Source organism: Oreochromis aureus, linkage group 7 (assembly GCF_013358895.1).
Source record: "Oreochromis aureus strain Israel breed Guangdong linkage group 7, ZZ_aureus, whole genome shotgun sequence".
In the NCBI taxonomy this organism is placed as follows: Eukaryota; Metazoa; Chordata; class Actinopteri; order Cichliformes; family Cichlidae; genus Oreochromis; species Oreochromis aureus.
The window spans coordinates 34417993-34442980 of NC_052948.1; the positions used below are offsets into that span (position 1 = coordinate 34417993).

Sequence of the window (24988 nt, forward strand, 5' to 3'; positions counted from 1 at the left end):
TCAACATGACACTGATTAAATAAGACACAGGGAAAAAGAGAAGCTGGGTTGCAAAGCAGCTTGCAGTGTACATGCAACTGAAACAGTTTAAATAATATTTGTGAAAGGGAGTGAGCAGACCCATCAGTTTCACACCTTTTTCTTAAACTATAAATGAAACAAGCGTGGAAGAATACAGTCATAAATTGTAGGTTTAATAGATTTGTCTTTTGTAAGTAAATCTGCTTAAATGGATACATTTTCAGCTAACAGTGGTTAGTATTTGTAAATAATTCAAGTTAATTTTTAGTAGGGTTTCTTGGCCAGCCTGAATCAACACTATATATCCTTGACTATTTTAATTTAGATCCAGTAGGGGAAACCAAATCATCCCCTTGTTGTATTGCTCTTACACTGGAACGTTAAACTTTATTCTGCACAGTAAAGCTGTCAGATAAATGTAAAACAGAAAAGTAAAGGCTGAAATGCTGTCACTCAAGCAGCAAAGCTGTAAGACCCCCAGTGGACCAAGATTGAAAAATGTCCCCATAGCACCAGCAGGGAGCCCCCCCCCCAAAAAAAGCAAAGCAAAAACAACACGGGAAGTGAGTGACTGTGCATCTGCAGGCCTTGTAGGTCTCATAAACTGGCTGATGATTGCTCCCTTCCTGATTACCAGGGTGGACAGCGAAAACAGAGTCGATAATTGAATCAGAGAAATTTCTCCCCGAGCATCGCGGATGGCTGGTCTGATAAGGAGGTTCTTAGCTTGGCAGGACAGGAAGCAGCCTTTCCGCATTCCAAGGTGGCAGAAAGTTTTCTTTTGGTCTTTGGTGCCCCTTCACATGGTGCCATACAGGGCAGCCTCCTGTCAGCAGACCTGCATGAACTGTGTTGCTTTACCGAGCAGCGATGAAGAAAGCCGTTCCTCACTACTCCAGATGGGCAGAAAGACGATCCACCGTGGTTTATGGTACGTAAACCTCTGGATTGCTCACATTCGATGTATTTGTTGTTTACCTTCCATATATTTCTTTGCTTTATAAGGGCAGCAATTGGTGCGTAAAGGCCTCTAGAGTGTCAGTAGCTCCTTTTTAAAGTCTCAGAAATGACAAGAAGCTTAACAAACAAATTAACTTTATTTTATTGTAATTGCATGAATACTGTACATTTAAAAAGTATTGATTTAGAAGATTGTGTTCAGTTCTGAGATGTGTTGTCGTTTCGCTGTACAAAAGCATGCCATGATGCTGTGTCTCGGCCTAAAAGGACTTTTAATTTGACAGGTCTCTGGAAATTCTTGGGAATCTTTGCTGTAAAATTGGCTGAGATTATCTTGGGAGATTATGGAAAGTTTGACAAACTTGGTCTATTTTTATATACAGAGTTTAAGATGTCAGATTTTACTCTGGGTAAACTTGAGCTTGAAGAATCTGAAACAGCATGAAAAAAAAAGTTATTTTCTTGTATCATTAAAAAGGCCCGAGTAGGTCTTACTGAGCCAGGATGCTCAAACAGCTTCAGCTAATATTGTAAACTTCTTTTAAAGGTGCTACATAAATCTTATCATTATACATGTAAAGTTAGCACGTTAAATGTTAAAGTTCATTGAGCTGCTGTCAAGCACGGTGGAGGAGTGGTGATGATCTAAGGCTTGGTGTGCAGTCACAGAAGCTGGGCACCTTTCAGAACTGAAACAAAGTTGTAAAGAAGAAAAAATGGTGCATAATCATTAACATATACATATTTTGTTATATAGATGTGACAGGCCATGACACATACAGCAACCATGTCCTCGAAAATTTGCAGTGTGTGTAATATATTTATATTGTTTTCAACCTTTTGTTTTCTTTGATTGTTTAAATTAAGCATTAAAAAGAATTTTATTGTATTATGATCATTAAAAAAAGTTGAATGAACATAACCCTTTAAAGCCAAGTGAATCTTTTTTGATACATGAGTTTTTCTGAGTTTTTTTTAGACTCCTACATAATCAGTGTGAATTTTTTTTCCACCCAAAAGCCAAAATAAAACTGCACGATATATTTTTAAGAAATAAATTGAAAAAAATGCCTGATGTATATATTTCTTTACAATCTGAGGATTCTTAATGGCAGCCAATACAGCGAGTCTTAAGCTTTAGAATATTAAACTTATAAACTCTGTCTACTCATCAGAAATGATAAATATCATCCTGTTTACTTGTTTCATGCTCCAGCGGTTCGCTCAGCCACGATCGGCTCCTGGAGGATGCTCACGATGGGGGCGGAGTACTTAGACACCTGGGCTCGGTCACCTGACAGGAGAGAACGTCCTGAGAAGCTGGTCAGAGAGGAGGAGGAGGAGGAGGAGGAGGAGGAGGAGCCGGGGCCATCAGATACTGGAGAGCAGGGGGAGTCCTCATGGATATCCGCTGACAAGGACCCAGAACAGAAGTACGAGACTGTTCTGCACCTGGACGGGATGAGCGGACGAAAAATGGGAGATGGTGTCCAGGAGGCCATAAAGAAGCATGACAACCTGAAGAGCACCTCCACTAATCAGAGGTGAGACAGTTTGGGTGTGGCGGGTTGGGAATCATACTGTTGATAGACTAATCCTGTCACCAGATCCCGTGCCTCTGGATTTTTTCCATTTTAAATTTTTTTAACAGCTTTTCCAGTACAAAGTGGACAAACATCTGCTGATTCAATGTTCTAACTACAGCACAAGTATCTGTAACTCTTATTGCAGTAAATCAGCTAAACCACCAGATGTCTCCTCAGTCATATCTAATGAGTTTGCATCCATGATCAGCATTTCACAGCAACTACTTTAACATGAACCGAATACTTTAGATACAAAAAAGGTAAGAAAAGTCTAAAGTTTTATGGCTAATGGTGAAATGTTGTCTCATGTTCATGAATAAACGGCACCATGCAATTTATCTTCAAAATGAAGTGTACTCAGTCTGAAAAGGCAATACCTTCCTTTATAAAAACAGTTGCAATATAGTGACAAAGGTTCAATTTATAAAATAAGTTTATTTATCCCCAAAGTTGTGAAATTCCTGTGTTACAGAAGCTAAAACATTAAATATAGTCTATAAAACCTTAAATAATGTATAAAGGTAAAAAAAGAAATAAAGAAATTACATAACCAAACAAATACTTAAATGAAGCAAAGGTAATACTAACATTGGAGCTCATTTACATAATAAAGAAAAACAAGAAAAAGATGCCCAGTAAGAAAATGGAAATCATGAAATCCATTAAAAATTTTATTTAAAGTGTTAAATAATACAAGAAACTGGCTTAACAAAGCATAATATATATAAAAAATTAAATAAAGCAACATGAAAATGAATAAAAAATGGCACACTAAACAAACATGAGATTACATTAAAGTCATACCAGAGTGTAAAGTGAGCAGGTCATGTAGATTATGTTTGTTTGCTACAACCAATGTTTGCAGAAGAGCATCTCCGAATGCATAACATGTGAAACCCTGCAGCAGATAGACTAAAGAAGCAGAAGACCAGACCAGGTGCTCTCCTGGCAGCTAAGAAGTGGAAACTAAGACCACATGGGCTCACCATGATTGGATGGCAGAAGATTACAACAATGTTGCCTGGTGTGATGAGCTTCAATTTGTCCTGCAATGTTCAGATGATAGAACCAAAATCTTACATGAACAACATAAAAGCATCCATCCATCCTGCTTTGTATCAGCAGACTGCTGGTGCTGTAATGCTGTGAGGGATATTTCTTGGCACACGTTAGGGCTCATTAGTACCAACTGAACATCGCTTAAGCACCACATGCTACTTGAAGGACAAACACAAAGGAAACTACAGAGAAACAAGCCGTTAACAATCATCTGTTTACTTTAAAAAGACACCGGTACAACAATTCTTCTATGAATATTAATAGGAGGTGACTCACATGAAGCTGAAGTAATGACATGCAGTAAAACAGGAAACTGGATTCAGACTACTTTAATATTCAGACTCATTAATACTGTCGTAGAAAATGATGAATGAAAGAAAATACACTTACAGATCTAAGTGGCAAAGCAGATTCAGTTTCCAAATCTAATTTGAAAAGCATAACCATCGTCTCCGGTAAGTGGCACACATAAAACGGCAATTAATGTTCATCTTTGCAGACTCCTGCCTGATTTATAGTGGTCTGAATCAAGGTAGCAACCACTGTCCTTCCTAAAACAACTAACTATCAGCAGCTCATTAAAATGATCACGCATGCAGAAAACGAAACGAAACAATACAAAACAATGGTGGAAGCATGAACATCTATAAAGCTCATCACATATGCAAGCCCAGCTAGAAGAATAGGAAACGTTACCATGTGAAAAGCAAAAAGAGAGAGGAAGGAGACAACATCAGGTGTGTGTGTGAGGATGTTTATACTTTAGTTGTGGCTCTTTGGTGTAGTGGTTAACACATCTGCCATGCATGTGAAAGATCCCCATGCTCAGCTCTGGCAGGACACATGACCCAGCTTCAAAGGCACATGAGCTAGCATCTCAGTCCTAGCCCCGGAAAAATGGGAAAGCTGCATCAGGAAGGGGATCAAATCTGGCAACCCCTTAAAAAAATAATAAAGCACTTTAAAGCTTGTAGTTAAGTTTTAACTGACATCCAGTTCCCCCATATTCTGTACACTGTATGCTGTGTGTAAATAATAAATAAACAATAAAAGTCTGAGCATGCGGTCAGGTTGAAAAAAGGCCCATCAAACATTTATGTAACTTAATGAAAGACATTTGAGAGCGCATACCTCTGCCAAGGCCAGTGATTTATCTTGCGAGTGAATTAAAAACTCCTGAATGGAAACTCAGATCTGTATCCAACAGGCACATCCACAAAAACCTAAACACCACACAGCTGAAGCACAGTTACTATGCTCCATCAATCTCTGAACTTAAACATTAACAGTCCTGTGAGTCTCTCTGCTCCATCTTAAAAGGTACTTTTTGTAATTACCCACTCTGCGGAATTTAATTCAAACCTTCAACAGCAGGGGGCAGCACTTTACCAGCTTGTATGTTGAGATTTTTTCACTTTCTGTTCTTCTAACTTTGTATATTTCTTTTTGGCCATATCCCCGTTTTCTCAGGGGACTTCAAAATTTTAAATAAGAATGTTTTTACGGACTTATGTGGTTAAATCGCATATTGCTGTATAAAGTGGTATTGCATAAAAGTACAGTCCAGTCTTAGTTTAATTTCAGTCGATATCTCTCCTGCTGTGCTCACGCGAGGGAAAACGGTCGCTGGAGATGGGGACCAGGTGTACGATCACTCACAGTTAGTTGCTGTCTTCAAAACAAATGTAAAAAATCTGAGAGTGATTGCAAATGTTTGGAGACAGGTTTCCTCCCGTCAGGTGACACGTGCAATCAAAATAATCACCCAAAGGTTGAAAGTGCTGCATGCTCAGCCTTAGTCACCCCATGCACCTGCACTTGGTTGTGATGTTTGATAGGCAACCACCGATTTTTAAAAATCTATTTATTTATTTTTACTGCTGTCGTGTGACTGAGCCATTCGACACAGTACGTTGATGTTTTGGATTCAAAGCTATTCTTTTGGTAGCTAAACAAATTTACAATAAGTACCTTTGAAAATCAAATATAAGTCATAGTAAAAAATAAAGAAATAATTCAATATAAGCAAATAAGCTTAAAGTACTTTAGATCAGGTTTAATGTGCTAGTTTAATTAATTTAGTTCATCAAGTGCAGACAGAAAAGGATTTACAGATTTTACACAACATTGCTGACAGACAAACAGGAACAAAAGCATAAAGAAAACAAATAAAAAAAACAGGAAACTATCATATCCACAAATACACACTGTGTGGGGTAAAAATGTGCTTAAAGATAAAAGATGTCAGTTAGGTACAATAATGTTGCAAAGTTTCTGAAACGTTGAGTCTCTGTGTTTCTGCAATAAATAAATAACTGATAGATTGAATGAATGAAAGAATGAACAAACTGTTTTTTGGTCTTTTGTTTAACTGGATTATCTTTGTCTTCTTTTAGGAGATCTGATGTTGTTTTTGGATCTGAACTTCTAAAGTGTTCACATCATTTTCAGCACCTCTGTAGATTCCGTTCATCTTAATTTAACATATATTCAGCTTCTAGTGAATTCCTTTTTATTTATTTTTGTTAGCTCAAACATGGTTACTCCAACCACGGTCTGAATGTGGATACTTGCGCAACCTGTTTTGCAGTGTGAGATGTTAAAGGTGGATCTTAACCTCGTCTTTCATAAGCATTAATCTTCTCTCATTGGTGCCAAAAGGGAAATGTTCGAGCCTCAGGGCTTTTCTGAACTTCATTATAACCTGCCAGCAGACGGTGAGCGCGTCTGTGCGCTCCAGTCACTGATAGGCTCGTTCTGGTCACATGCGCTCTTCCTTATTCCACCGAGGACTTGGTATAAAACCTACAGCCCCTCATGCAGGGAGCGACCAAACAGAAATCAGAGGACTAATACTCCTGCTGGATTTGCTTGTTTTATTGTTGCTGTCGGCTGGGGAAAAAGCCGCAAAAACGGATTTTCTTTTTCCTCCTGGTATTTTTTTTTTTTGACCGCCTGACATTTCAACTGGTGTTTGGAGACGATGCTGGCAGGATTTGGGACTGAGACAGGATGTTCTGATCTTATTTCAGCCTGATTTTTCTCCACTTTGAGCTGTAATGGATGCAACAGCCTCAATGGAGTGATTTACATCGGAAGTGCTTTGCGGCTCGAAAACTTTAACGTTTTAAATTTCGCCGAAGATGAATGAATGGAAAGGATCAAGAGAGCGTGGTTTTCAGTGAGGCCACCTTTTATCTGTTATTTCCCAAACGCGGCGCTTTCTCCTCACACTAACGCTGAGCAGTGGTTTGTATGAAGCGTGTTTGTTGTGATGCTTCTCCCCTCCATTTCCACTGACACCACTTTGGATTTCCCCTTTTGGATCTGTGCGTTTCCAGAATGGCTCGCTTCGCAGAAGATCTACCCACCCGCTATGGAGGAAGTGCAGGCGGCGGAGGGAGAGGTGGACCGGGCGCTGGGAGAGGAGGCGCCCGGGGTGGTGGCGCTCCGGGTGGGCAGAGGATGTACAAGCAGTCGATGGCCCAGAGAGCCCGGACGATGGCCATCTACAACCCGAACCCTGTCAAACAAAACTGCTTCACCGTCAACCGCTCCCTCTTCATCTTCCGCGAGGACAACCTCATCAGGAAGTATGCAAAGCGAATAACAGAGTGGCCATATCCTTCCTGACGCACAGAGCAGGTGCATCTGTAGCCTAGAGGCACAGTGGTTGAAAAGCAGAGCCACACCACCGCCTGCAGGCCTGTTTGCCAAGCTATTAAGTTTAGATGTGGATTATCTTCTCTAGTGTTGAATGTGCAGCTATTTACGCCCGTGGAATAGCCGCTAACACACTGTCCCCTCTTTATCCCCCTCCGCGCAACGCTGGCTACACCTGTCGCCCCGCTTCTTATCTCCCTTCAACATGACACAAAGCTGTTCTCTGAACAGCAGCGGGCAGTGAAAAGACTTCACATCCGCCTATTGTGCTGCCTCTTTTATTACCCCCACCTTCCCCCCGCCCATATATATACCGAGAAGTTCTTTTATCAGTATGTCAGCTGTAAACTGCTCGCTGGGCACTGACAGCGGTTAAGGTGCTGTGGTTAATTACGATCAAACATCGCTATTGATCCGCACAGCTACGAGTCAATGAAGAGATGCGTGCGTAAAAGGGGCGATGTGGCTTGCACTTAACCGCCCTAGTGTCCCCGTGCTCTCCTACACTGTAGTGAGTGTTTGGGGCGGGGGGGGGGAGCAGAAGCGCAGTTTACTTTAAGTAGAAAACAGAGCGCGCTCGTCCAGGATAGCAGCACGCCTCGTTGTCTTAGTCGGGAGCCCTCTCCATGGTGCTGAACTCGCCCACGCTACCCGCTCCACGCCGTTTATTCCACACTGCAAAAAAAAAAAAGAAAAAAAGAAAAAAAAGTCCTCTTCGAGGAGTCGTGGTCACTTTTATAATCGCAGTTTGCTCTCTTAAAATTAGCGAAAGACTTGATCATCAGCAGCGTGTTTCTGAGTCTTGCATTCATTTCAAAAATGAAAAAAAAAAAAAAAAAAAAATCTCAGGAAATAATCTCATCTCCCGCGATTTTAAGACTCAGTTTCATTTCCCCCCCTTAAGTAGGTTTGTAGCTGTGTTTTAATGATTTTAAACGTTAAAAACGTTTTAGAGAGTTACAGGTGTAATAATAATAATAATAATAATGATCTCATTTTCACATTTTTCCATATATATAATGCAACATTAACTTTTAAAATGTAAAAAAAAAAAAAAGCTAAACTGATATCTGCATCTAAACAACAGGCGTGAGTTTTGCTGCTGAGGGAATTTTCTGATCACATTCAGGCTTTATTTGTGTGAAGGTGGAAAAAAGTACACCTGGAGAACAAAAAAAATCAGCCATCATGTGACAAAGATTCAGGTTTTAACTTGGTGGCTTGTTACTCCTGGGTGTGCCAGAAACACCCAAACTTTTTTTCTTCTTCATATTTTAGTGTCTCTTAAAGACTCCACTGTAGGTTATAAGCTCAGAGAGAGGTTATATATTTCTGTGTTGAAATTGTTTAGTCTGGGAAGCCACAGGGCTTGTGTGATGAACATGACCAGACAGCTGGATCTGCTCTGTGGGCGACAATGAGGACAACATTAGCTCTAATCAAATAACAGCATTTATCAGTTTATCCGTGCCCTCTATGGGCTGATATGAACCGGAACCTCTGATATTCCACTGGACAAGATAATAAAATAATCACCATGTTCACACTCATTCATGAAATATTCAGTATAAGTAAAGCAGCTCAGTATTTTTATCTATATCTTTGCTGTTATGATTATCAGCTTCTAATTCCCTTGTGATTCATGGACCCTCAATACGCACTGACCCTCAGGGCAGTGACCCAGTGAAAATGAATGACAGAATGAAGTGGTCAACCATCTGGAAGGATCATGAGCACATGTATAGGATGCTTTCTTTTCACAAAAGGCCTTCAACCAGAGTGTGATGGAAAATTTATGCTTAGTTGGACAGAATGCATCTAAATTCAAGTTTAGCACAGGAGCATGCAGGATCATTTCTGTGCAACCGCCATGAATCTGCTTCCTTATTCCATTAGAATAGATGAGTTACAAAAATGTGATGTTTATTCATCAGTGTAAAGTAGTTTATCAGTGCTAAGAAGGTTTTCAGACATACTGAAATGAAATACATGTGACATCATTGATAATTGCTCCTTAACTCTGCACACTCCATTTGAGTACATGATCCTGGCCACAATTATCGCCAACTGCATCGTCTTGGCCCTGGAGCAGCATCTACCCGCCGGTGACAAGACGCCCATGTCAGAGCGCCTGGTAAGTCCGTCTCTTTAAGGTTGCATCCCTCACACGCTGACTTTCTGTCCCTTCCCTAGAGGTGCCATATTTACAAAAGTATTGGGCAACACTTTATTTTAAGGGCACACATCTACTAATTGCTAATTATTCAACACTTATTAATCTTCAGTTTACTGCTTATTGGTTTTAAGTATTCATGCATGCTCAGTATGGGCCTTTCATGGCGCTACTACAATCCTTATTAACAAATATAACTCCATTCTTGTGGCAAACATCAAAAGTGATTCCTTCATTTGTATTTGACACTAACCTCCTTCACACTTTCGAAATTCACCATGGCACGCTGCTACTGCAGTTAACAGCTCCTCTTCTTATTGAGAGCCACAGTTTCCAGTCAGATTCAGTGAAAGAACAAATTCACTAAAAGTGGCAATATGTTAAATTGAGGAAAGGAACACCCACAGTGAGATAGTTCTGCAATCATGGTGGAAAAAAAGAGAAATTAAATCACGAGTGACAAACTCAGCTGTTCTCTGTAGCCTTAGGAGGAGCAGTGCAGGTTTATGGAAACTGAGCTGTATCAGAAAACAGCGATAACCAATGTTTTCAAAATGCAACAGTTAGTCCTTGTTGAAAGACAGAGCAACAGGCATTGCATTAGAAACAAATACATCAGAGGGACAGCTCGGGCTGAGCAGTTTGGAGAAGGTAGAGGGACAAGGCCAAGATGGTTTGGATGTACAGATGAGGGAGAGTAGAAATCAAAGGGTGTTGAAGATGAAGCTGCCAGGCAAGAGGAAAAGAAAAAGACCACAGAGGAGTCACATATGTAGTGAAGGAGGACATGCAGAGTGTTGGTGTGACAGAGGAGGCAAATGGCCTGCTGTGATGAACCCTAAAGTGAGCATCCCAGAAGGAAAGGCAGAAAAATGCTGAAATAACCTTATAATGTATCCTACTGAATATCAAAAACGGTTATCAGGTGGTTATTGATTAAAACAAAGCTCTTCATTATGGTCTAATAAATGATCCTGCACAATAAGCTATCAATAAGAGTAAGCAACTAGTTAATTTGCATCTTACCAAATATTGATCTGCACTTGCTTAATTACTTTTGTTCATTTGGTGTGTTTAGTTGTGATTGGTTGTTCCCTCCCCCTTTTTCTTCTTCTTCTTCTTCCTATCCTATCACAACTCCTGCTGCCATTCTCACATATGCAATTTAAACCAGCATTTGAACTCTGACGGTCATGTCGCACCGCTGAGCAGTCAAAAGAGACACGAGAAACAAAAGAGACTGCTGCACAGCGAGGTCAAGTGTGATACATGCCGGGGACAGTAATTGTGCATGCATAGCTGCATGCTCCAGCACTTTGTTCCTCTTGAGTTTGAGGGTGCTGTGGCCGAGGGGAATTTAGCCTTAAAAATAGCAAGGCAAAGAGTGTCACGAGGAGCAACAGCTTGATTGGAAAAAGTCAATGAATTCCTCACATATTCAACCACCTTGCTGCTGTTGATGGTCGTGATGCTAATTCAGCAGCAAAGGCGTTACAGCTCGGAGAATGAAAAGGTAGCACTGAGCGCACGAGGAAGTGATTAGAGTGGTTACACAAAGAAGGAAAACAAGCATCCTCTCACTGCCTCCTCCACCTCGAGGATGTAAAGCAACAAGATGCCTTTTAATTAGAACAAGGGATCAGGTTTATCTTTTTTTGTTGTTCATGAAGCTCTGTCAATAGACCAGCAGGCATGCTGTAAGTGGAAGTGATGATAGAAGCTATTCAGTGAGAGTACTTCACATCCATTGCAGGGCTTTAATGCCATGATCCGCAGAGGATTCTTTAGCTGTTTTCAGAATGCTTTTTTTATGATTCCCAAAATTCCTCCCGCTATGTCATTATGTAAATATTTCAATTTCTTTGTGTATGATTATTGTCCTTTTATAGGACACTGGAATTATTATAATTAATAGCCTGGAAGCCACTAATTTGTTCCTCAATTATAAAAAAACCCCCAACCCATTCTTGTTCCACCACCTCAGTCACTCTCATCCAACATATCTATATCATGTGCTCACTGTACTCACTCAGGGGGTATAGAAAAGGTCACCCTTCTTATAGTGCACGGGCCTGTCACACTGCTTTTATGTGATTATTTATGTTGGAGGCTGGGTGAGGCTGGGGGTTGGGGGCACTGTCTGTCAGCTTGTAGCATGCTGGGAGCAAGAGAGAGAGAAAGAAAAAAAATGGAGGGGGGAGAGAAGGCAAAGTGTAGGCGTGAGATATCTTCTGCTCGTGCCCTGTGCGTCGCTTCAGGCTCTCGGAGATATTAATGGGGAGGCAAAGGCAAAGAGTGCCCTGCCACACAGGCCAGAGCTAGCTCCTTTACTTGCAGCACAGCCCAGGGTTAGCTCAACCACGTAGTGCAAATTATTCCGCTGTGACCCAGAGCTGCTTGTTTGACATGGTTAGAGAGTAGTGCAGTGCTCAAATAAACTGCCCAGTCATACGTGTTGCCATGTGAGTGCAAACATTTGGCTCGTGTCGGAGCACGTTCTCATCCCAGGCGTCCGTTACAGCCATTCTGCAACAGCAGCGTTAGATGCCAGGAGATAATAGCCATCTCCTAAAGTTCAGTGCTCAATGTGTGTCCTGTTTGGGAACTTTGTACTTCCCAGTTTAAATTGCTTTGTTTTCACTTGCTGATTCGTTTCCTTTTCCTTCACTTTGTACTTACACTTATTTTGTGAAAGTAGAAGGCTAAACTGCGTGGTGAGGTTTAGGAAAAAGTCATGGTGTTGTGACTTATACAGCCTGCTTTCATCTTAAGAGGGCCAGACCAGTGAAACAGCCCTTTCTGTTCATTTAAAGCAGTTTAACAGTTCATGTTGTTGTAACATTTAATCCCTGAGATATCTTATGAGAAAAAGAAAGTCCAATGTCAACATTACCTCTCGGTTTTTTCACATGACATTGACATGCTGCCGAATGAAAGAAAGAAATCTGTCAGCGTTTCTAACAAGCGGGCCTTATGTTTGACACCCCTAGTTTAGGTTAATAATACACATCATTAATGAAGAATGCTGAAGTGCATTTACATGTGACATTAAGGTGCTATTTACAAACATGTGTAATTGACCAGCTGGATGTGAAACCAGTGGGGCTATGGTTATAACCCAGCACGTCATGACCTTGTGTCTGTGAGATTCCAGCAGCTGTGACAGAATAGCAGTATTTGACACCCAGGAAGTAAGAATGGGCTGTCACGCCATGGGGCCTCTTAAATGCCTTTCCATTTGCTCCAATGTGTTCTGACCATTGGCCCTATTTGTTGGTCCAACTGACTTTTTGGCCCTGCTATCTCCAATTATTGTAATTGCTCCTGCCTGCCAATGCGATGCTTCATTTTTGTGCTCCTCTTGTTGCTCTAAGCACCTGTTTGACTGTCCAAATGCTCCAGTTTTTGGCACTTTTGGCTGACACCTTAAAAACCTGGTTGGTTGCTTATATTTTCCCATGACACATGAGCAGGGCATTTGAACAGTCCAAGCTCTTTTCTGGTTGGGTCAAGTTCTTCCCTGGAAGTTTCTAATGCTATGCTTGTGCCCAACTAACCTTCAACGACTGTCTATAAAAGACTCATGTAACTTAAAAGTCTTTAATCTGAGGTCTTATGCTTGAATTTTTTCTCATGGTTAGCAGGGGGCAGCTCCGTAGATATCTATGGAAAAATGGCTCAGCTGCTCATTTCATGATCCATGATCTCAGTAAACACCTTCCTGATGTGGTTGTTGCTTCAATAGCTGGTTGTAAGTCTTAGTTAACATATCAGGGTGTTTCTTTTTGTAAAATTTCACCACATATAGGAGTAGAGACAAAGAACAAGGCCGTGCTTTCTAGCAGCTTCATAAGTCACAAGTCAACACTGCATGAGAGTTTCTCAGCGAGATCCATCCATCTCTTATGTCTGGCTCCAAATCACCATGCAAACCATTCAATGATATTATAGTGGCTACATCCATCTTTTATATACAGTCTGTGGTTAGGATCCTAAGAAGCTGCCTTTCATTTGCCTTGTATTTTACACGATAAGGGCAAATGAAGCGCTCAGACTCCTTTCAGTTGGATCTGATTCTTTATTAGGAACCTCAAATGCTACAAGAGTACTTTAAGTGACCTTCTGGTCAGTCCCCACCTCACCTTTTCCTCTTTCTGCCCATCTACCAACATAATTGCAGCAAGATTTCCCTTCCCTATTTTTCTCTTATGTCATACAAGAAATGGCCAAGTGCCTTTGTTGTTGCTGCCCTATCAGGCTAAGTACCTCAAATGCCTCTCTGGTCAGCCTAAGTGGCCATTTCTTAGAGCGAGATACTCTACCTGACCTCTAGTTTTGGTTTTGTTACCTCACTGGTGAGACGGAAAGGCCCTCTATTCCATTTAAAGTGCCCTGTTGCATGGCCTCAGCAGAGGTTGCCCTTTTTTTGGAGTCATGCAGCACTGATGATATTTAATGTGACATTTTAACAGAACACACAGCTTGTTTAATTTTTTGTTTGCACATGTAGTTGTCTGCATTGAGTTGAAGCTACATTTTTTGTTTGAATGCATTAAATGTGCACGCCTGGGGCGCCGTTAATTTACAATACCCCCATACAATCATCCTGCGTTTGTGGATATTTGTTTTCCCAGTATTTACTGTCTTTTCATCCAAAAGAGAGCTTCACTTCCCGCATTTCTGCTCATGCCGGCACAAGAAGTGAAATATGTTTTTTTCCTCTCTTTTATTCACCCCCTGCTCTTTGACTTAATGCTTCAGTAAACACTCTCCTACCTCCAACAAAAAGATATTCTTCTGCTGGTCTCATCCCGTCTCTGATTCTCTCTGTCTTTCTGCAGGACGACACAGAGCCCTACTTTATTGGAATATTCTGTTTTGAGGCCGCCATTAAGATCATCGCCCTGGGCTTCGCATTTCACAAAGGCTCCTACCTCCGCAATGGCTGGAATGTAATGGACTTCGTGGTCGTCCTCACGGGGTGAGTCCCTCGCCCGCTGGGTGTCAGCTGGAGATGGAAACATTGCAGTAAGAGTGGTTTCTTTTGTGCGTATCTGTGAGCACCCTGAGAGGGAGTGTAGTGGAATCACCTCCTTCCAGTTAGATCATCTGCCCACAAGCGTGCCTGTTATTCAACGAGTAACCCGAGCCTGTGAAAGAAGTGAAAGGAGTGCGATGTGAGCATTTGCTGGTTTTAGCCTCTGTCCTTGAGTTCAACACTGTTCCTGGGCAACACCATACGGACGCCATGTCCTCGCAGAGCGGCTTCCATCTTTGTTTCTAACAATTTGAGGTTGCCTTCTTTTGATGTGTGATTTTAGGTGACATTAAGATATATAGTGTAAGCCAGACTGCGGGGCTGACATACCGCCTTAGGGTGTACAATATTCTGCATGTTTCACATTTTATATAAGTTTCAGATTTAATTGCATGTCTGCACTGGAAGTTGTTAGCTAAGTGGGGCGCAGTGAGCTCTGTGACACATGCTTTTATTGTTGAAAGCTATATTTTCTTCCTCTTTTGAGCAGCTCTTGGTGGCTTCTCGGCAGGGAAGCCATTGAGGCTCTAGGCCTTTGCAGGGATGTAATAGCCTGTGTTTCTTATCATTAGAGGGGAGCCATGAAGAGTCAGTGACAGGGAACACGGTCAAGCCAATAGTACTGAGTAGTTACTGCTAGGATTTCAAAGCTTAGGGCAGTACAGTACTCCCTTTTGATGATGTAAGAAGTCCTTACAGTGTAATACAGGAGGAGGGTGTAAGGATATTAATACGTTTTTAAGTTGGTGTTGTTTTTACTGTGGTCAGATACAAGAGTTTAGTTTTCAGGTTTACATGTCACAGTCATTACCTCTATTTCTTCAAAAGACATGAATCATAAAGTCCTTCTGAGCTGCTTACACATGGAAGCCACCTTTAATATGTCAAAGCTTGTCTTTAAGGGTGAAATGTTGTCTTTATGGGACAAAGAGTCTGTCTTATACAGTATATATAACGTAAAGTATACAGTATTTATGTATTTTGGGTTTTTTGGGGGGGTTTCTTGGGGCGGGGGCATTGTTATAATAAGGCAGATTAGTGTGAATAATGCAAAGCTGCTCAAACTGAGTTCATGAGTAAAATGTGTTTTGGAGCTGGAGATGAGCAGAATAGATCGACTTGAATTAATGTCCCAACCATCTTCCTGTTTATGGAGCACAATAAAAACCCACAAACTGGCACAATGTAAACAATCGTGTGCACTGTGGTTAGAGCCACTCAGTGCCAGAACATTTTGTGTTTTTATGAAACACATTTTAAAAAGTTTAACATTTTGCTGTAATTATTACACTTAAAAGCGAGTAGGACGCAATCTTGCATTAGGAGATTTGGTAATGCAGTAAGAAGTGTATTTCTACCATAAGGACACCCAGATTTTCTGGCTGATTAGTGACACTTTGTGATATTTATCCAAACTCTGGTATCCTCTGAGATAATATTGTTATGGTCCTGGCTCTGTTACCCAGTGATTTAGAGGGTTGTTTTTTTTTTTTTTTTTTGTAAATGTATTTAAATCTGTTATTCTTGGTTTTCCTTCATGTATCTTTTTTGCTTAGTGCATTAATTCTGTTCTGCCCTCTTTGTGTCAAGTCTCCTTCAGTTTGGTTTCCTGTTTTCCTGGTAGTCCTTGTCCCATGTGTTTAGTGTACTGTTTTACTTTCCCCAGTCTTGTTTTCCTCTGAGTTTCAGGTGTGTTCCCACTCCCACATTTGGACCTGTTTCCATACTTCATTAGCCTGTATTCCCTAGTGTAGATTGTTTTAAGCTCCTCGTTTCCAGTGTTCCCCTTGAGACTTTTGTTTCAACGATTGGTCTGATAATAAACAGCTCACTTTAAGTTCACCTGTACCTGCCTCTATGCATCTGCACTTGTGTCCTCAACTCAACATGAAGTCATAGCCTAACAAACATGTTACCCAGTGCTTGGAAAACGCCATCAGTGTTGATATTGGAATGCATATGAAAGATAGATGTAGCCACTGTGACTTCACCCATTATTCTGTAAAGTCCCCATCAGTTTTTTTTTAGCATTGTAAGCTAAAACTGACTGTGTTAGGATGATACAGTGGAGTTTTAGGATCATGGATTGCAAACCTGGAAAGACTCAGATATCAATAATGTAGAATGTAAAATAATGTAAAATATAAAAAGGTGAACTATGAAAATAGGAGCACAGATTTCTTTGATGGGCTTTTAAGTACAAATCACACATCAAGCCTTTTTTTTGCCAGGTAAAGACAATACAAATGCTCTCAAATGCATTCATTTAAGACAAAATGCAATTTAAAAGGCAGATTTATGAAAAAACTGAATACACACATTCGTCATGAAGGTGGAAATGAGTTGTGAATGTTGTAAACAAGTTGGACATTTTAATATGGAAACTGTGGAGAATGACTCACTTTTGGAACCAGCCTCATGTGGCCGTTGAAAGAATTGCAGTTTTTCAAATGTGATATTGATCCATGTTGACTGGGTTACTAATGACTCCCAGGAGGGAACAAATATTTGATTTTTGTCAGGTTAGAGTATCAATACAATGTCCCCAACCAGCAGTCATACAATATTAGAAACGTGCTGATAAATGCCTGTTTTGCTTTAATAAATGCATCCCCAGAGAGATAATGTCCGGCATTCGTGCTCTATGAGCTTTTGATTGGACTCCGGTAATAGCTAATGGCTTTTTCAAAATGTCAATAAAGGGAATAAATTGAGCTGGATTTCAAATGGAAAACAGAACAGGGCTGTAAGTGTTAACAGGTGATGATAAAAACACAGCAGCTGGAATCAATGCAGGTAAGGAAGGCTCAAATGACAGATTTGGAGTATTTGAAATTATGCTTCATGCATCTCACTCAGAGGTGTGGTGCTTAAGGTCAGAACAATTATTCTTTTTCAGTCATATCATGCCATAAAGAGCACATTTCAGACCTTCTTTGGCCTTCACTTGGCATAGAATCAGGAAAATAGTTAGAATCTGTGATCACATTGATTCTCTCCCTGCTGTACTTGTTGAGATAAAGAGTTTCTGTAAGAAGATCAGAGCATACAGAGGCATGTTGACTGGACTGAAAACCACTAGATAGTCAGTCTTCTTCTGTTTTTTAGCAGCTCTCAATGTCATTGGCCACAATATTTAATAATCAGTCTCTCAGACTCAGAGCACAACATGTGTTTTTAAAGGTATACTGCGGTGTAGTTTAAAGTTACTTTCATTGCTCTTTATTAATTATTGACATTCGCAAACCTGTTTTTATTGACGCTGTCGCTCGCTTACTTGTTCTGTCACATCTGGAGAAACATCATTCCCAACCTACTGTGTAAGATAGGTCAGGTGGTTATAACCTGTCCTCAGACTCTTATGTGTCCTTATGTATGTTTTTGTTTGTTTGTTTTTTAAATTCTAAATAGTATAAGGAAACGAGTGATTGCTCAAGACTGTTGCAAAGTACTGCATGTTAGCCATGGTTGACTGTAAAACATTACGATGTTCTGGGACACTAGCTTTAACTTCAGAGACAGTTGATGGGATCCTTAACTATCTGCATCTGAAAATGGCAGTGGTGATCACACTTTTGCATTGAGTTTTGGTCTTTGTGCCTAATAAGCCGTAAAGAAGTATGTTATTTTGCATTTTAAACTTGTATGCACTGATTTCAATCAATAGCTTTTTGTTTACAGTGTATCAAAACCAGCTTTTTACTTTAAGGGCTTTTCTTTCCTCCAGAAACTAAAGCTAGAGAAATGGCTCTTCAGGTTTGTCTACCCGTTGCTGACACAGCTGGATACAAATTAGCCATTATGTTGTGATGTGTGTGTCTCCGTTTGGTTGCCAAGCAACCTCAGTAGATAATGTGCTTCGATGTAATCGGGGTTTGTGTGTGTGTGTGTGTGTGTGTGTGTGCGCGAGCTTGTGTGTGACACGCTGTTTGTTTTCTGCTCGACACACCCCTGTGGGACCGGGGTTGGGTTGAGGCGGGGGTGGGGTGGGATGAAGGTGTTCGAACTGAGCCCACATCAATCTGAAATCAATCAGATCACCTCTGGATGGATTGCTGGGTCACAGGAGGAGCAATCGGATGAATGATCCTAATGGCAAATGATAGAAGGCTAACCACATGTCCTCAGACATTCACCCCTCTTAGATTAATTTAAGAGGATTAAGTGGATTTTACTGCTCACCTGGGTGTTAAAAAGCCTCTGCTTCACTCTGTGTTGTCAATATAGCGAAGAATTAGTGATCATAGTAATACACTCATAAAAATTCCCTGTTATTCAACTAAAAAAACAAAAATCCCTGTTCTACATTTTTGTATGGGATTATATTATATCAGTCTATTAAGATAAGTCTTAATATTAATTACTTATGTGTTTTTTTTCAAGTAAAATCAATCAACTTTATTTCAGTCAGAATCAAATGAAGAAGGGCCGTAAGACGCCCCCAGCTTAGACCAGAGTGGGGCTCAGTGACAAGACACCTGACACTGATTAACTCAGCTGAGCCATCATCTGATGTAGGCTTGCACTGAGATCATGTGATCTGATCATCAGATTATCAGTTTGTAGCTTAACTTTAGTTTGTGACCTATGTGAACTGACGCTGTGCATGATTTTTTTTCTTTTTGTTACTTTTACACAACTTTAACAAGTCTCCAACTTCTATTTTGATTTAAAAAACAAACAAACTATTGAACTTCTTACTTTTCCATATAACTACAAGGTCATCCACAGTCAGGTGCCTCCCACCTGACTAAAATAGAACTGGTTGCTTCAAAAACAGGGACCAGGTCTTTGACCACTCGCAGCAACTTTGGTGTGCCAAGACAATGATAAAATGGTAATAAGACAAAGTCAGTTACCTGTTCTACGTGCACAGAATTTCACATTAACTTCTCACATTCACAATCCCGCCAGAACCTCATATGTTTGAAACAGGAAGTTCTCCATAAATGTAGTTTCTGCGGGACATATGGGAATACAATCAGTTGATTCAAATCCCGTTTAGCAAAGAGATGAATAGCGGATGACTTACGCTTCTAGGCGCAGGCTAGTTATGCTCCTCGGTCTAGTTTCAAATGAACTCCAGAACAGTTTGTTTATGATGGGAAAGGCGTAAATTCTCCATGTTATCCACTAGGCCAGAACACATTTTCTTCCTGTGTTTAGTTTTGTTGTTCCCGCTGACCAATAAGTAGATTAAACATTGTCACATGGTATATAGTGATGCATGGTATTCAGTTTTTTCCAGTGTGAAAGGAAACCAAACCATGAGAAAAAGCTACAAGTTTACAGTCATCAAGTGATTGAGACAAGAGTAAATGAACTATAGGTGTGAGAACACCCTGAGTGTGACGGCAGATAGACGGATTGTTAGGAAGCAGACTGCCTCCCACCAGGTGACATGTGCAGTCGTTTTCTGATTAAAAGCAGGTGCCATGAGGTTGAAGGTGTCACATGTTCAACCTCTTGGTGACCAGTAGGTCACCTCAATTACTTGCAGTTGGTCTCTGACAGCAAATTATTTCTAGCTGTACGGAGGTTACCATCTTACTTTTACTATAGTGTAACCAAGCCATTAGAAAAGTATTCTGACACGTGGCTAGAAGATGAAGCTAATATCAAAATCTAGGAAAAAGGAAACCTTTAACACGTCTATCCCACATGGTGAGACGTATGCCTTTTGAATATTTGTCCAGTAAATTATCAGAAAACTGAAACAAATCTGAAAACGTGAGATTATACAAAATAAATCCAAACCACAAACCAATCAAAATACTAATTTCAAATCAAATCAAATCAAATCTAGCTACTAAGAAAAAAAATGTCTTGTGAATTTGTAAGTGCATATATTATCTTAAATTGGTGGTTTTAATATCCCTGATTTAAACGTGTTGCATTTACATCCACTGAAATGTATTTTTGCAGAGTATTTCAGCGATGAAACGATAATAAAATGAAAGCAGTTTGTGTAGCAAGAGTTTTTTAAAAAAAAGAAAAATCAATCAAAAACAAATGTAATGCTCCTGCAGTTGGATGTTAGTGGCAGTTGCATAAATGATTGATAAAACAAGTATATTAAAAATGCCAGGCAATCAATCAAAAGTGACTGGTCGTAGTTTCTATTGATCTTCTTGGGCTGAAGTCTAATGTAGCGTGTATTCTGACAGGATGTGGCTGTGGCTCTACTGCAGGATATGGAGAAATAAGTAATTCTGTTTTCACTGGAATTAAAATATTTTCAGTCATGCTCTGTTAATCATCTTATGTCATCAATAAGTCAGTAGCTTATTTTCCCACTTTTCCACTTTGCTGGAAATCAGTGTTTGTTGTCTGCCAGTTGTACAGTTCCAGTGCTTCGTCCTCAGGCTAATTATGTTGATACAGCCATCCAATCCTAATGAGAGGGTCTAAATGATAGTGTAGCTGAAGGCAGTGGCAGACCTTTAATCTGTCCTGATCAGGCATTAGGAGCTCCTAATAAGAGAATAAATCTGCCTGTGTTGCCACAGGCTTAATCAATATAACACTGAGCTGGCTTGCTCAGGAACACGGAGCCCTGATGAGGAGCCAGACACGGACACTCACATGCTGAGCACAACAGCGTCTGTGACATAAAGACAAAGGTTGGGAAGCCTGCTCTGCTTAGAAAAACACTTTCTTTTCTGGAGCGTTTGCCATTATGAAGTGAAAACTATATAAAATACAGATAAAATCTTCACTGCATTCATTCTTAATCTCATATTATATCAATGCAATTCAACCCTCAGGTGACCAAGCTGCTAGGGACTAAAATGACAGAGTTGAGTCATGTATGATGTCATATCTTTCACAGGAATACTTTTGTAGAAACATAAATCACAGGCTGTTGGCATACTGGATGCTGGCATGCATGTCAGAGCTGCTGCATGTCCACAACAGCACCATCTATCATCTGATTGTTTTTGGTGGAGATGAGCTGCTCCGCCCTGCGACTGTACTGGCAGGACAATGCCTTGATCAGAGGCAGCTACAATCAGTGATGTTGCACAAGTGCAGGGCTCATCCAGGAACGGAGAGCAATTCCTCAACGACGGATTCAGACACTTGTGCTGTTGATGCAGAGACAGGTGACAGCTTGTGTTATGCCCAGAGGAGGCCCTACCTCATATTTAACATGCTGTATGCACATATATTATAGTGCTGGCTCTATAAAATTGATTTAAAGCCCAATTTTGCATTTCTTTTGTTGAATAGTACATTTGGTGTGGATTGTGCATGTTCTCCCTGTGCCTGCATGGGTCCCTGACAAAACTGAACACAGGTGTGTGTGTGTGAGCGTTAAGCCTGTGATAGATCGGAGACCTGTCCAGCATGTACTGTGCCTCTTGTCCTATGACAGCTGGGAAGGACTTGGATAAGTGGAGGAAAATAGATGGAAAGGACATATTGTGCAGTCAACACTAAAAATCAACACTTCTGATACAGTACAGCCTGCTACTTTCAATCTATTAGTAATTGTTTACTAGAAAACATAAATTAAAATAAAATCAAAGGCTGTAATTTAAAATAAAACAAACATGCTTGCATTTATCACAACCTTCCATTATCCTCGCTACACCAATGGGCCAGTTCCTATAAAAACTACGGAAAGCTGTAGGAGAAGTAGATTATGGTTGTGAGGCTGTGAGAAGGCTGTGAGATGAGCGTAGGATCCAGTGTGTTAGTGATACATCTGTTATTTCATATTCATGAAGATGGCTACACTGTAAAAGCTGAATAAGCAAATATTTGAGGGAAAACAGCAGAAAAGTTTTTGAGCAAACTCATGATAGCAGTTTGCATATTTGCCAGTAAAACAAAGTCCACTTTGCATATTTACAGATGTTAGTTTGCAAAGCTTGACAGAAATGACATTGTGTGCAATGGCATTCGAAATCTTTCCCCAGTTTGACAAACTAAGACAATAAACTAAAGCAACAACCCAATGTATATATGTTTTATGTACTGCCCTGCTTGAATAGATAAAGATGTGTGCAACTTTTTATTAATGAAATACATACTTGTAAAGTATTAGGTAGATAGGTACTATAGATAACTTCTGCAACAAAAGTAAGAAATAGAGCAGATTTATGTAGAAGAAACTAATTTGTGAAGATTCTCAGGTTTTAAAATTTGGGTAAAACAACTGAACAAACAAATAAAATCAAGTTAAAAGGCCCAGCATATTATATGCTGCATATCTGTGTATATTTGTGTTGTATCCTTACTTTTTATGTGACCACTGGATCAATTTGAATCAAATTCAATATTCACATTGAGGCTCACTGTGCACCAAAGATGTTAAGGCAACTTAACATTTGTGTTAGAGGACTTACAAAACTGTGTGTTGTGCACAGGAATTCTGCAGTCATTGCTTTGGTATTTGTGGCTTCTTTTACATTTAGAATTTATGAAGCGATACAAATACTCAGATGTAAGGTTCACAAATTAAAACATATGGCAAAAAATTTCACACAAAGGAGAAACAAATAGTAAATATGGAATAATACATAAACAGGTAGCTGAAATTAAAAGCCTTGGCCCCTGGGTAATCCAGCAGACCTGGTATGCTTTGCGTTTACATCTCTGTCCTTTGTCCAAATTGGGGGCACGCCCTCTTTGAGAACCAGTCACTGTTATTGACTAAAGCCTCCCATGGCCTCTTAGTGCCTGTGTGGACACTATGGCAACCACGGTCTAAGGCTCTGAGAACAATAATCCCACTGTGATGTCCAGAGAGACAATGCCAGACCAGTTGTTTTCATTTATTTATCTGAATGTTTGATTCACGGGTGCCCCCCCCCCCCCATGCCCCCAGCAGTAAGTGGTTGGGGCGAGAGTCGGCGCTTGTGTCGACTTCAAAGTTGCGATATCCTTTCATGTGCTTCTCAGGCAACGGGCTAACACAATGGGAGGCTTCAAAGTATAGCAGCAGAGACTACAGAGGACAGGTCACTTTAGCTTATGCCCCGCAACCAACAGCATGAATAAATGTTACCTTTGAACAGCAGCCAAAGTGCTGCTGTCTGATCTTGTAGGTCTTTCAGTCATGGACTTGTTGAAGTTACACGTGTGCTTTGGATGGGCTGTTTTGTGTCTTTGTGCTTGTTTTTCATACATCTGCTGTGCTTTACTTGCAGCTGTGGGCTCAGGTTAAGTCCAGGGTTAAATAGTTTTTGTCTGATTTGGCTACACAGCAGAAATGTTGACTGCATGAGAGTTAGTTTGCTTCCTTATAACCTCAGGTGCAGCCCTGAAGTCAAGGCTTCAATCTAAAGGTGACCCTGCTTTTACCATCTGAGCCCCTCAACTTTGCAGAGACCTGCCTGAAGAGATACTGCCTCCAAACTCGGTGGCATCCTTCAAATCACTTGTTAAAGCACATTTTTCTGAGCCTGCTTTTATGTAACATCATTTCCTTTTTAAAATTTTATTTTAAGAGTGTCATCTTTCGGTCTTCTTGTACATTTAAAAAATGTTTTTACTCGCAATGTTGGGTTAACTTTTCCTAAGTTTCAGGCGTGTCTGGCTTTATGTTTGAATTTAGTAATTAGCTTTTGTCACCAGTAGGTAGAAACTGCTGATGGCTGCTATTTAATATAATGCTATATAATATATTGCTATATAAGATATATTATTATTATTATTATCATAATTATGATTTACCTGATTTTTCATCTAGCCCAATCCTCAGGTTAAAATGTTAATTCAAGACATAATCAAGTATTCATATTTCCCTTTAACCTTATTGTAAATCTTTGATGATGGAAATGATAAACTATAGCCTGTGAAGGATACATGTGCCACCATGACATCATTTAATATTAAGTAAACAGTATTACCAGGCTCTGTCCATGAATGTGCTGCTTTTTAAAAACAAGGATTGTGTTGTGTTGCTCATGATGCATGATTGGCTCTACCTCACTAGGGAGCAAGGCAAAGCCTGTTTTTCTTTGCTTATTCAACTATGTGGTTAACATGGTCTACTGGAACAAGTCACATGGGTCAAGGCGCGAGTGGGGTTTGAAACACTGTGGAAGGGATCTCCAGACTGCGTTACAGCTGGTTCCCAGGTGGTCTTCTTCACTCCTTTCTCAAACCATCTGTCTATTTGGTCCTTCTTGAGGATGATAATGTTAATATTCACATTTTGGACAGAGAGTGGATAATGGCTATGACAAAAAAACATGTCTGAGTTAGCGTTTAGCTCAAAGCATAATGGTGTCCATGTACAGTGGACACAGTAAATTGTTTACAGACTCAATTATTAGAATTCTCCCACTTTTGATTTTTTTTCCTGCTTTTATGGACCCTTATGTCAATATAATCAGACTGACAGATGTGGTCAGGGACCTGGCAGCTGTGAGCTTGAACTGGTTTTCGTGTATATAGTGTGTGGCGGCGTGTCTGTTCTTTCAGTGCCTTCTAGCCAGTTAGTGATCTCTTCAGTGAGTGCTCTGCTGAACACTG

General features: G+C 40.3%; 1 protein-coding gene across 1 annotated transcript in view; it reads left to right on the forward strand.

Moving 5' to 3' along the window:
• Positions 1-2497: 2497 nt before the first annotated feature.
• Positions 2498-24988, forward strand: part of cacna1bb (calcium channel, voltage-dependent, N type, alpha 1B subunit, b) — a 207017-nt gene continuing 184526 nt past the window's right edge. Inside the window, exons 1-4 of the mRNA XM_039614707.1 lie at positions 2498-2525; positions 6968-7246; positions 9318-9423; positions 14304-14443. Of these exons, the coding sequence (XP_039470641.1) occupies positions 6969-7246; positions 9318-9423; positions 14304-14443 (524 nt within the window). The 5' untranslated portion in view covers positions 2498-2525; position 6968. The remainder of the gene's footprint in view (positions 2526-6967; positions 7247-9317; positions 9424-14303; positions 14444-24988) is intronic.